Source organism: Excalfactoria chinensis, chromosome 7, assembly GCF_039878825.1.
Source record: "Excalfactoria chinensis isolate bCotChi1 chromosome 7, bCotChi1.hap2, whole genome shotgun sequence".
Classification (NCBI taxonomy): Eukaryota; Metazoa; Chordata; class Aves; order Galliformes; family Phasianidae; genus Excalfactoria; species Excalfactoria chinensis.
Genome location: NC_092831.1, coordinates 1,871,248 through 1,884,517, shown reverse-complemented (window position 1 = coordinate 1,884,517; position 13,270 = coordinate 1,871,248). Strand labels below are relative to the sequence as shown.

Genomic DNA, 13,270 nt, shown 5'->3' with positions numbered 1-13,270 from the left:
TAGGTATAGCGGGTACTGGGAAATGCAGTTTCCTTGTTAATTCCAGAAAATGAAAAGCCCTCAATGTAGTAATAATCAAACAGTGATTATTTTAAATGTTGGAATTTTTACACTCAGGTCTTTAATTTTGATCCTGGAGCTGCAGTGAAGCAGAGAACTGCTGAAGATGTTAAAGCAGATGAAGATGTCACCAAACTATGCATCCATAAAAGAAAAATTATTGCTGTGGCTACACTTCATAAAAGCATGGAAGCGCCACATCCTTCACTAGTTCTAACTAGTCCTGGTGGTGGAACAAGTGAGTAACGGCATGCAAAATCATTTAGCCAACTAATCTTATATATATAATTACTGTACAGAAACACCCCCAAAAGCCTTATATATCTGTGATTGCAGTAGTAAACAGGCTCGAGTTAAAAATGGAAGTAGTAATTAGAGAGATGTAGGTAGATAGAAAATGAATCTAAAAAGCAGGTCATCCCAGACTAAGAGCGTGATTTTCTTGGAAAAGATATCAGATTGTTCTACACAAAGAAAATACATTAGCTCTCATCTTTTGGAACCGTAGTAATATGTCTGATATTCTGTCACATGGGAAATTAGGGAAGCTGAATAAAGTGATTATAAAGGGATTAGAATGTGGCTAAGGACTTGGCTAAATGGGAAATTGTATTGCAAGGCAGAATATACAACTAAAAATCTCCACTGTAATTTCTCAAGGATTATTTTGGGAGACCAACCTGGATTAGCATTTTAATTATCCAGATCAGCAAAAGTCAAGTCATTTTGTTGATGGATGAAGCTGATGAGTATTATTTGAAACAAAAGAAGATCAAAACATTATGGAGAATTGGAGGATCGTTGACACCTGGAGTGAAAGAAAAGTTACAGCAACAAATCCTGTTAATTGTAAGGTTATTCACCTGGGGACTAGACAAAAAAAAGCTATTAGCCCTAAATTATTGAGAAAGAATACCTCAATATACTGGCTGATCAAAGGTGCCTGTGAGCAGTGCCAGATGGCAGTATGGTGCAGATCAATGTGATTCTGAGAGGTACAAACATCTTTCTGCGCTTGCTGCCTTCCTGTGCCTCTGTTCTTGCTGGAGGCACTCAAGTTTAAACAGAGCAGAGGCTCTTCTGTTAGCGAAGTGCAGAATCTGTTCTACAAAAGTCATCTGAAAGTGTTTAGTTTGCTTAGCCTCACAGAAATGGTGACTGAAAGGGGATACAATTGCTGTCAATGAAGGCATCAGGAGAATGACTACCAGAAAACAAGGCTATTTCAGCTAAGATACAAAGTTAGCACAGATAGAAATAGCTACAAAAGCAAAGTGCGTGGAAACCTAAACTGAAAGTTAGGTATTTTCTCAGGATTGCAAGTACAAGGGAAGATCTGAAGCAGTTTTACAAATCCAAGTAGTTAAAACAGAGGGGTACACTTACTTTTAATACAGAGCTTTGAAAGGTTGTGCTTACATGCTGTGATGCCCACAACTTTAGGGAAACAACCCTTGTTGTTTCTATTGAATATTGTGCTATTCTGCAGCCTGAATAAAAGTGGAAAATGTTATGGATGCAGAAATAGTACATTGCAAGCATGTAGGCAATATGAAGACATCAGTGATGTTCGTAATAGTCAAGTGCTGTTGCATTTCCCTTACGATTTTTTTATTATTATCATCTATTAGTGGTACTTAAAATGCATTTACATTTTAAACATAAAGCAAAGTTAAGGAGAGGAAAACAGATAAATATTTAAAACACGAATCTTATTTTTACCTTCTCTATTGATCAGAATTTTGCCCTCTAAAGGAAGAGGAAAATTTCCCACTAAAGTGCCCTTGTAAACACAATGCTGTTTCATTTACACATCTGCCCCTTTGAGTTCTTGCATGTATTTCATGTTGCAGTTCAGTCTTGAGATTTGTCCCCGGAACGGGACTTTGTTTATATTTTGAGAAGGGTAACGTGTTTGTTTCTGTCATGATGTAGCTGGTTCAGCAAATAGGATGAAGGCAGGATTTTCAGTGCCATCTGTCTCCTATGGCCGGAGAGAAGGAAAGAAGGGAATTGAGTTCTTGTGTGTAGGAGAATTTAAAGGTACCTCTGAATTTGTTTGAACGTGAAATCTTCAGCTCACCGCTCAAAGCTTACGTTTGCATATTTAGGGGCTGCATGCCAAGAATGCAATCATTTTCCTTCACTGGGTTCCCACTGCAAACTGAATTACAAATCCCCAGAGCAGTAAAACTGGCAGAAAGTCCACCAGGCTCGGAGCTGCCTGTGAGGGAATTCTTAAAGTAAAACACTGAAGAAATATTTGTTTATTAAACAGAACTGATGTTCATAGTATCATAGTATCATAGTATTGTGCGAGTTGGTGGGCAGAAAAGGGAAGTGGTCTTTTGTGTGTTGGAAGGTCAGCTCTCAACACTGCAGTTTACAGTAATTTTTTCCTTATTGTAGGGGTTCAAATGTGTGCATATCCCCAAAGCCTTTATCCTGAAAACAGATGTAAGAGATAGAGCCCATTTAATTTAGTATGTGGATACCAAGGACATTTTTGTTTTAAAAAAAAAAAACTATTAGAAAAGCCTTAAATCAGTGAAATACTGCAAGATTCTGTATAATGCACTCACCTTTTTAGCAAAGCAGTTCCTAAAAGCAGATTTACTCAGAGGACTGGAACTTGGTGCCTGCAATGCCAGTGAGTGACACAGAGCAGCAAGTATGCTGCACCCTGCCTTGATCAGCCACATCCTCTCTGATCTATGCAATTAAGTATTTTGCTGGATGGAAATCAATATCAAATAGTACAGCACATTTCCCCACTCATCTTTATCAGGCACAACTTGTGGGGCAGGGCTTTTTTTCCTCATAGAGCAAAGAGAAATTAACCTAAACCCTTCTTGGGCCTTGTTCCTCCTGTACTCAATAGATGGTGCCAGAGGTTCCTTTTCCCCATGATAGTGATAGACTGCTCCTCCTGCCAGCTCTTCCAGCTGGTGCTGTAGCTGAAGTGATGATGCTGGAGGTTCAGGAGTAGAAAACTGGTGATAATGTTTAGGGAAAGGGGGGGGAAACTTATACGTATTGAAGATTTGAAAGAACAGTGCAGAAATGCATTCTAAGTGGGTAGCAAGTACGCTTAAAACCTGAGAAACACAAGATCTAAAGTTGTCCGTATCTATACAGGTTTGATATGTGAATTGGAGTTGTGGTTTGTTCATCTGTGCTCTGCAGTAGGGTAGTCTGCACCATTCCAGCAACAGTTTGGTGATTTAGGTATTATTTCTGTTTAAGCAAAAGTTTAGCCAAAAGGCTTTAATGAATGATTTCACACACCATATTTGCGTACTGAAATGTGTGACACCAGATTTCAAAATAGTAACTGTTGTGTTTTTAATATCAGGTGCAACTCCGGTAGTTCCTACTCGAGCAGCAACTCCAAGATCAATGAGGAATAAATCACATGAAGGAATTACAAATTCTGTGATGCCAGAATGTAAGACTCCTTTCAAGTTGATGATAGGGGCATCTAATGCCATGGGTAGGCTTTATGTGCAAGAAATGGCTGGAAGCCAGCAACAAGAACTTCATTCTGTCTATCCTAGGCAGAGATTGGGTAGTAATGAACTTGGACAGAAGTCTCCATATCGTGGCAGTCATGGTGGGATGCCCAGTCCAGCTTCATCAGGATCACAGATATATGGAGACGGTTCAATCTCTCCTAGGACTGACCCACTTGGAAGCCCTGATGTTTTCACAAGGAACAATCCCAGTTTTCATGGAGCACCCAACTCGAGTCCTATTCATATGAACAGGACACCTCTGTCTCCGCCATCAGTAATGCTTCATGGTTCTCCCATACAGTCATCCTGTGCAATGGCTGGAAGGACTAATATACCTCTTTCCCCAACCTTGACCACAAAAAGCCCTGTAATGAAAAAACCCATGTGTAATTTTTCAGCCGGTATGGAAATACCGCGAGCAATGTTTCACCATAAGCCACCCCAAGGTCCACCTCCACCTCCTCCACCTCCTTCTTGTGCTCTTCAGAAAAAGCCATTAACATCAGAAAAGGATCCGCTTGGCATACTTGACCCTATTCCTAGCAAACCAGTCAATCAGAATCCTGTTATCATTAACCCAACTACTTACCATTCAAATGTCCACTCTCAGGTACCCGTGATGAATGTAAGCATGCCTCCTGCTGTCGTCCCTTTGCCAAGTAATCTTCCTTTGCCAACCGTAAAACCCGGTCACATGAACCATGGAAGTCATGTTCAGAGAGTTCAGCATTCAGCTTCTACTTCCCTATCTCCTTCACCAGTGACATCCCCAGTTCATATGATGGGATCCGGGATTGGAAGAATAGAGGCTTCTCCCCAAAGATCACGTTCTTCTTCCACATCATCAGATCATGGAAATTTCCTGCTGCCTCCAGTAGGACCACAGTCATCTTGTACTGGTATTAAAGTTCCTCCCAGGTCCCCACGGTCGACAATAGGGTCGCCAAGACCATCTATGCCATCTAGCCCCTCCACCAAGCACGATGGACTTAATCAATACAAGGACATCCCTAACCCATTAATTGCTGGAATGAGTAATGTATTAAATCCTCCAAACAATGCAGTTTTTTCTACTGCATCGGCTGGAAGTGGTTCTTTGAAGAGTCAGCCTGGTTTGCTGGGAATGCCTTTAAATCAGATATTGAACCAGCACAATGCTGCCTCTTTTCCAGCAAGTAGTTTACTCTCAGCAGCAGCCAAAGCACAGCTAGCAAATCAAAATAAACTTGCTGGTAACAACAATAACAGCAGTAGCAATTCTGGACCTGTTGCCAGCGGTGGCAACAACGAAGGACATAGCACTTTAAATACCATGTTCCCTCCTGCTGCCAATGTGCTTCTACCAACGACTGAAGGGCAAAGTGGTCGAGCAGCACTGAGAGATAAATTGATGTCTCAGCAAAAAGATCCTCTGAGAAAAAGAAAGCAGCCAACCACCACAGTGTTGAGTTTGCTGAGACAGTCTCAGTTGGAGAGTTCTGGAGTTTCCAAAGCTGGATCTGATTTAGTAAGAAAGCAAAGTCAAAGCTCTTTTCCCATCAGCTCTATGTCCCAGTTACTTCAGTCCATGAGTTGTCAAAGCTCTCACATGAGCAGCAATAGTACGACCAGCTGTGGGAGCTCAAGTACTGTTTTACCTTGCTCTGGTAACCAGATGCATTTTGCAGACACCAGTATGAACTCTGGCACTCTTCAGAACTCACTGGCACAGAGTTTACCATTACGAGGGGAAGGTATGCACTGCCAGAACACAAACACTAACTTTGTCCATGGTACTAGCCCTGCCACCGCCAACCATCTCGCGGGTTTAATAAATCAGATGCAGGCTAGTGGGAACTGTGGGATGCTCAGTCAGTCAGGAATGGCTTTAGGAAATTCATTACATCCGAACCCACCTCAGTCAAGAATCCAGGCATCCTCCACTCCAGTGATACCAAACAGCATTGCTAGCAGCTGTAATCAAACAAGTCCTGAAGCAGGTATGTTTCCTTTTAAAAGGATACCCCTATGTGTGACTGTTTGGAAATATATGGTGACTGTTTTTAAGTGGGTTCCTTTTACTTATCTACTTTCTGAATTTGATTTTACCAGCCTGAAAGGAATGCCTATTTCATGCTAATATTTACATACTCAAAAATAAAACAACTAAGGAAAAAAACAGTGGTAGATTAAAATGTATCTCCCTTTTTCTAAACAAAATCATCTTGACCTCCTTCCTGTTACGACTCTTCCCAACTTCCATCCACCCTTCACAAATAAAACCCATGCACGTTTGTACACACCTAGACTTCAGTTTTTGTCTCTTGCCCAAATGAATTTTGCTGCATCATGCTGAGCTACTTCAACCCTGTAAGGCTGCAGCTAACCTGGTAGTTGGTGTCTAGGCCGTACTTGTGTTCCTTAATGCTTGCGTTAAGTAGCTGAGTGTTGTCGGAGGTTGGAGCAGATACTGGAAATATAAAAGTTTTCAAAATAACCTTTTTTTGGAGGCAGAAAGGAAGCTGCCAAGTCTGAGTTTGCCTTTGTCATGGTAATTTTGCTATGCTGGTAATTAAATGGTTGAATAAATTGTATGTGCAGTTGGAAGAGTGTAGCGAGATTTCCTGATTTATTCATCAGCAAAGACTTTGAGAGGAAGCAGGTCTGCCACTGTTACCAGCTTCATCCTCTTTAATGGTGAGAGGGGGAGACAGCTCAGAAATGTTGATTTTTGTTTAACTATTATTGACTGAACCAAGCATGAATTTTTGAAGGATGGTTCTATGTTAATTTCTCAAGCAGGAAAGCAAAACTATTTGATACTTCAGTATTTCAGCTTGCTTAACTGTCAGAGTGTGGGTTTGATGCAGTCACAGCTAAACTACATCAGGTCAAATGGAAGTGACGGTGAGCATGCAAGCTGTCTGTCTCATTAACCCAAGAAAGCCTGATGTGTATCCTGGTCTTCCTCTAAGAGAGCCGCTTATTCTTTAAAATACAGAATGGAATGAAATCTCTAACCATTACTTTTAAAACCATGCTAATTACAGTTTCTGATCACTTCGGAGGGTTTCTCTCCATTCCTGGGGAAATAAGGCATTTTTTTCCTTAGCTGTACCAGTGGTTTGTGTTGCAAGCAAGTAGCCATTAATCCTTGCATGGCTGTTTTGCCTTGTCATGCTGACAAAGAAGATTTCCTTGTATGTTGTCTGTTCCAAGGCTTTGTACTCTTGTAAATGGAACAGAGGTCTCATTTTGCCCTGGGAGTTCTGTGTCCCATTCAGCATACCAGAAACTCCCTTTTCCAAGAACTCTTTGGGTTTCCACCTCCTTGATGGTCAGTAGGAATCAGCAGTGTGGGTTTTCCTGCCTTGTCACTGTCCACGCAGCTGAAGAAAGCTGTGAAGTGGCTGCAGCGTTGGGCTGCGTTGCCTTACAGGGAACAGAAGATGCTGTTATGTGAGATAAGAGCCTGTGCCAGTAGTTGCCATCAAGATGCTGAGCAGTGGTGATTTGTTTCCTGGGAAAGGATTGAAATAGTTCAAGGTTTGTGAAGGAAATTCAGACTGGAAGTGATCAACAGCAGCTTCGCACTGTATGAAAGCTGCCAATAAAACATTGCACAAAGGCTATTAGAGTGGGCTTCTGGGCATCTGAATTCATCCCCACGTGGGATCTTCTTTCTACTCCTTCTCTGTGACCCCAGCCCTGCACCACAGCCTTGCCCCACCAGGTATGGTAGTGTCAGGCACCGCTCATGGTAGCTGTTTTAAGGCTGATGACACAGCAGCAGCAGCCAGTCTGAGCCTTTCTTTGTCTTGCCCGTCTTGGTCCTCAGGCAAGCTCAATTCCTCCCTGGAAGACACATGCTCTTGTGTCAGGAAAGAACAGTAGTAATGTCTGCTCTCAAACTTCTGTAGGATAACATCAATGGAATGAATCTGTGCAAGTGCACTGGGCTGCACACGGCTTTTAGGGAGCTGGGGCAAACCCCTGTGAAGAAAGAGGCTTCAACTGAAGCAGCTAACTCAGTTCTCATCCATAGTATATAGAACTGAAGAGTCATTAAGGTTGGAAAAGACCTGTAGGATCATCTAGTCCAACCGTCTGCCTACCACCAATATTGCTCACCAACCCATGTTCCTTAGTACCACCTTTCTGGAGCACCTCCAGGGATGATGATCAGTAATAAATAGGTAACTCCATGTGTGATTTACCTGAAACCTTTCAAACAGCCAAACTTAAATCAGAAAAGGACGGTATTTCTAATACCTTGGGAATAACTGTTACATTTCTAGCAGTATAATTATAAGGGCTTAAATGACGCTTCTTTTCTTATCCTTATAGTAAATGGTAGCCCTGCTTAGGCAAAGACTGCAGTTCTGTTCCTCACTGCTGACTGGTTTGATTTCCTTATTCTTGATGCCTGAGAAATACAACCTGCAATTATGTGTGTGTTGTTATTGATATCTGTGATGGCCAGAAACCTGGAAAACCTTTTTCTTTTTAAGGGTGACATTTCAGAAGCTGGTGCCTTTGCATTATTCCCAGAGGCAGTGCCTTGAAACTGCGCAGTCCTTCATGCAGCCTCCTGCCTGAGTCATCACAGAAGTGCATGGCTGCGGCATTAGATCTGAATCCACTCCATAGCAAGTGAAAATCCAGATGAGGGCATTTGGCTGTATTTGCAGCAGAATGGAAGCGTCCTTGCCTTGAAACGTTGAGAATTTTGCATTAACAGTAACCTTTAAAAATAAAAGTTTGTTTCCAGGCTGCATTCGGTTACACAGAATGTGACAGAAATGGCAAGAGGTGTATCGTCACTTATTGTGTGTGGAACTGTTGCAAGCTGATAATTGTGGTGTATGGAGTTGGACATTGTTAAGCATGCAGAAGGAGCCGTGCGTACAAGCTGAGTTTAGCTGTGCACGATGTCATCAGAAAATCCATACATTCATCTTTCGAGTTTGTGGGTTGTTTTTTTGCTTTGTCTCTCTGTATTTTAATTGCTGAATCTGTTTTCTGTTTCTGTGCCAGTTTTCAGAGTAGCTTCTAATCAGTTAATGGTTCCTGAGAGAAAATACTGAGAATCACCACAATTAAATGGCTGATGATTGCCCAAGCTTTTAGTTAGACTTTAATCACATGGACCAATTTTTACTATTCTGCCTTTTGTCAGCTTATTCCAGAGGTAATACCCGTAACTTCCGGCTTTGGGTATGAGTGGGACTGAATTAAAAATGAATAGGCATAAAAATCAACATTTTTATTTACATAGTGGTAAGATTTTTCTTTTTACTCTTCCAATTTTGCACCCTTAGAAACCGATTACACTTGTTTTTATTGACAACTCCAGCATCGCTTCTCACGTATTTAGGTTGCAAGCGTTTTCTTTTATAACAGTAGTTTTAGGTGAGGGGCATCAAATCCAAGTGGATGTTCACAGCTGTTCATTCTGGAAGAAGACACCTTTGTTTGCCAAGAGATGGGGGTCTGGACTCACTTTCTCTGATGAGCGGTGTTAGTGCTTCTGTTAACCTCTGACACCCAATTCCTCATTGTGAATCAAGCCCTCAGACTTCAGATGCAAACTGAAGGTAGTATCCGATCTGCTAATTTGGCAGCTTTACGGATTTATTCGTTAAGCCACTTTGCCTCCCAGATGCAGTCTTTGTCTTTGGGTTTTTTTTGTAATAAGAGCTGCTCCATCCCCGTGTCATAGATCTTATTGTAGAGTCTGCTTCATTTATTATCCACTTGCTGTTCGTCCAGGAGTTCAGTGGGTAGGAAATCTCTGTGCAAAGAGTTGAATGTTTAGCATTGCAAATCCTGCTAAGAACGGCACTTGTATAAAGGGATGCAGGAAAACAAGAGAAAAAATGTTTGGTAGTAAAAGCTACGTGTGGCTGATAAGGGAGCGAACCGGAGCTAATGGGAATAAAGATAATCAGGAACAGGAGAAACTTATACAAGTTTACCTGTGACAATTAAAGGATAGGTCTGGCAATATATATTTATATATTTATATAGTGTTATCCCTTTCTTAGATACAGAATAATAACATTTTAGTGTTGAAATTTGCAAAACAGGAAATAGATAAAATTAATTGAAGAGCAGCACACAAGACCGATGCCAATCAGTGAGGAGCTTCTATTTCACTCAAACAGAATTTATTTTAATGCAGTCAAGTCTGGTGTAATATAATTGGGAATGGAACATTGCCTTGGAAAACAGTGACTCAAAGATTTAATAGACTAAATGCAAGCTGTCAGATCAGTGATGTTGCAAAACAAAAAGAAGAAAAGAGAAGCAGGGTAGGTCCTTGGTTGCATAAAAGAGAAATGCCCATGGAAGTTGGGGTGCTCCTGGGGATGTGCATAGCTTGAGGAAACCAGAGCTTGGCTGGTTCCTGGAGCCAGGCTCAGCCCATGCCAAGAGCAGGTCGGCAGGTCAGGGAGTCAAGCTGGGTGGTTTTCCAGCTGTTGGGAATGCCCTGCCATCTGTTTTTCTTAGAAATATGGCCATAGCCAAGGAATTGTGTCACATGCTTTAGGGATTCATACTTGGGCAATATCTGGAAGGGTGGAGAGCTGTATTGTTCAGGTGAGGGTGATGGTTGGACTCGATGATATTGATGGGCTTTTCCAGGTTGGATGAGTCTGTGGCTCTCTGGTTTTTACTTCGTTGGCAGGTGTTTCATGACAGCATCCAATGGCAGAATGCTGGTAAATTCAGCATTGAAGAAATAAATGGCTTATTGACTGAACACTGAAACAAGCTTGAAGAGGCCATACTGAGCATACCAACTCAGGCTAAGTGAAATTTCACAACCGAGGTTCTTTCTGAACAGTAATGGAGTTGTGTCAGACCTTTCTATCTGTTCAGCTCAAGCCTCCCCTCTTACTGCCCTCCCTTCTGAACTTAGGAAATCTCAGAGAAGTGCACTGCTTTCATACTGACTGCTTATTTGTCTGTTAACTGTTAGAGTAGATCTCATCTTCTCTCATCCTGATAGAACCAGAACTTGCGAAGGATTCTTTTCTGCCATGCTAACATTTGGCTAGAGCTGCTCAGAGTGAAACTGTCAGAGATCATCTTCCCTTGGTAGGATCAGAAATCATCTTGTTGGTCATCAAATCACCATTCAAAGGAAAAAAAGTGCCTTCAAATCAAACCAGCATTCATGGCATGGGTTGTGATCTCCAGGATGCATCCCAGTTCTGTACCATTTGTAATGGATTGTGCCCACTTTTTGCCTGTACTGCAGAGCTTAGCCTCCTGAGGGGTGAATTTGTCCTTAATCTATGGGAAAAATACTAATCATTGTAAAACAGCATAGGGCGTACACATAGAAAATGCCATTTTGTATATCTGTAAGGTGTTACGTTCTAAAGTAGCCTAATATGAGAGCCTCTGGGTATGCTCCCTTACTTTTATATATCACTGAAATATAGAAACAGAACTTTTCAACTTAAGATTTAGAAGAGTGGCTGGCTGGCGTCCTTTATGGGACTTATTATGTCTGAGAAAAGTTTCTTTTTAAGCTGAAATAACCCCTAGACAGGATGCCAGACAGCTACTCTTGTAATTATAAAGCCAATTGAATTGTTCTATTGATTTTGGGTTTGGGTGTTTATATAAGCATGTAGAGACTTTCCTTGGGGGCAGGGGTGAAGCAGGAAAGTATCATTACAAGGAATTGCTCTTGTTTGAAATCCGGCATGGTTTTTCAACATTCTGCCCTATGTTCTTGCATTGTTGTCTTGGGGGTGGGGGGGGAAAGTGACTATTTTCCTCTTCAAATAAGAACTGTAAAGAAAATCTCCTATATGAGGAATCAGATTTCTATGTACGAAAATGTGTGGTACATCAAGTCTGCTTCCTACCCTGCCATTGAAATGTGTTTGCTTTTTTAACTCTGGAGAGAGGTCTTACACTCAAAACCACTCTCATTCTCTGAGTGGAAAAGAGTTACTGGCTAATAGGCATCGGTGATCATATTAGGTAAACCATAATTGGTAACAAGGGATTGTTATAGCATTGACATGAACATATGTCCTGCCATGAGATTCACTGTAGAGAAAGAATGTGGAAGTGGAATAGATATTGCCTTCCAGTTTTCTGGATGTTTATCATTAGCAACTGCGAACAAGTGGGAAAAACTTAGGAAGAACTGAGTTCAAGCTCTGTTTAATTAACTCATTTGTTTAGTAAAGGGAGCTGAAATTGAGTAAACCTCCAGTTCTAGTAGAAATAGAAAAAGGGAACTGAGTATTTAATCTGTATGTATAGCAGTTATGTTGGGCTGGTTTTGTTTTGGCGAGAGAAGACCAGAAGGGTTGGCTTCTCCAGGCTTTTTACCCTCTTCCTATAGCTGAGATGAGCACCTTCACTTTAGCACTACCTCTCTCATCTTCCTCTTGGCACATAAGAATAGTTTTCCCCAGGTCATTTTAAAAGCAGCACTGATGATAAAATGTAGAAGAGAAGTCAGAACACACAAGGGCAGTAAAAAGAACCAAGACTGAAATTGATTGAAGCACTTAAGATACCTAATTTTAAGCATTTATGTCGTCCTAGAAACTGCTTTGGGCATTCTGCCCTTCTCCATAATGTTCATGGTCCTGGTTTTGGTTTAGTCTGTGTTCAGATGATGCAAAGACCCCGTGCTGTATTCCTGAGTGATTTTCATCCTTAAAGTATTGTGTTAAAGCAAGAGCTTGGAAAATCCAGTAAGGAATGGGGCCAACATTTCAGCTGTAAGATATGTATGTGTTCATACAGCGTTGTGGCAGTGGCAGTGACGTGCTCAGTCACTGCAGTGATAGCACAGTCCTGCAGCCGGGAGCAGAAGAGTGCAGTCTTGTCCCTTGTGCACAAGAGGAAGCCGGGCTCTGCCTGCTCCTGCTGGCCTGGGAAGAGCAGAAGAGCAGTCCATTTATCCGCCTGGGTTTGTTGTTTCTGTTGTCTCAAGGGAGCAGACGATCTTGATAAGGAAGACGGCCGTCGATGGTTTGTGGTTAACTGCAGAGCTATGGCTTCTTTGGAATTGAAAGCACTAGGATGGATGTGATGGCAGATAAATATCTTAAATGTTTTCCATTCTAAAGGAATACAGAGAATATAATTACAAGAACATATAGCTGTAGGTTCTGAGTGTATAGTTAAGTGATGGGATATGGAGTTAAAGCAGGAAGATGTCTCCAGTTTTAAAGGGCAATGAGATCACATTGCTTCCATTAGTGATGGTGGTTCTGTGAAAGTTAAACCTCCTAAGACTGCCTAATTTAAAAACATTGCCACTTAATGCCAACTGTGTGCTCGTGTCTCTAGGCTGACAGTAGTCCTCTTCCTATTGATGTAGCTTCAGGAGGCCTGGGACGTGGCTGGGTGGCCCCGAGGACACCCCTGAAACTTGCCATGCAGCTCTTAGTACTGTTCAAATCTTAAATCTTAGCCCTGTGTAAGAAACAGGATTCCCAGCAAGGCAGCCCTCTGACTGCACTGCCCCATCCCTACAGCAGCACACGCACAGATGTGTCTGTGTGGTGAAACGACGCTGACACGTAAACGATAAATATCTTCTAATGTCTTTAACTGGGCAGGGAGTGAGTCTTCAGTGCTAATTGATTTCGTTACGTGCTGCATCTGCTTGAGAACAGCTCTCAAACAATACTCGGAAAAAAGAATAAGGAGGGAAGATGAAATCCACGTAG

General features: G+C 41.7%; 1 protein-coding gene across 8 annotated transcripts in view; it reads left to right on the top strand.

Moving 5' to 3' along the window:
- Positions 1-13,270, top strand: part of MBD5 (methyl-CpG binding domain protein 5) — a 119,660-nt gene that overhangs the window by 87,549 nt on the left and 18,841 nt on the right. For all 8 annotated transcript variants that reach the window (XM_072341926.1, XM_072341923.1, XM_072341924.1 and 5 more), the window contains 2 exons: positions 118-298; positions 3,416-5,554. In XM_072341926.1, coding sequence (XP_072198027.1) covers positions 118-298; positions 3,416-5,554 — 2,320 coding nt within the window. The remainder of the gene's footprint in view (positions 1-117; positions 299-3,415; positions 5,555-13,270) is intronic.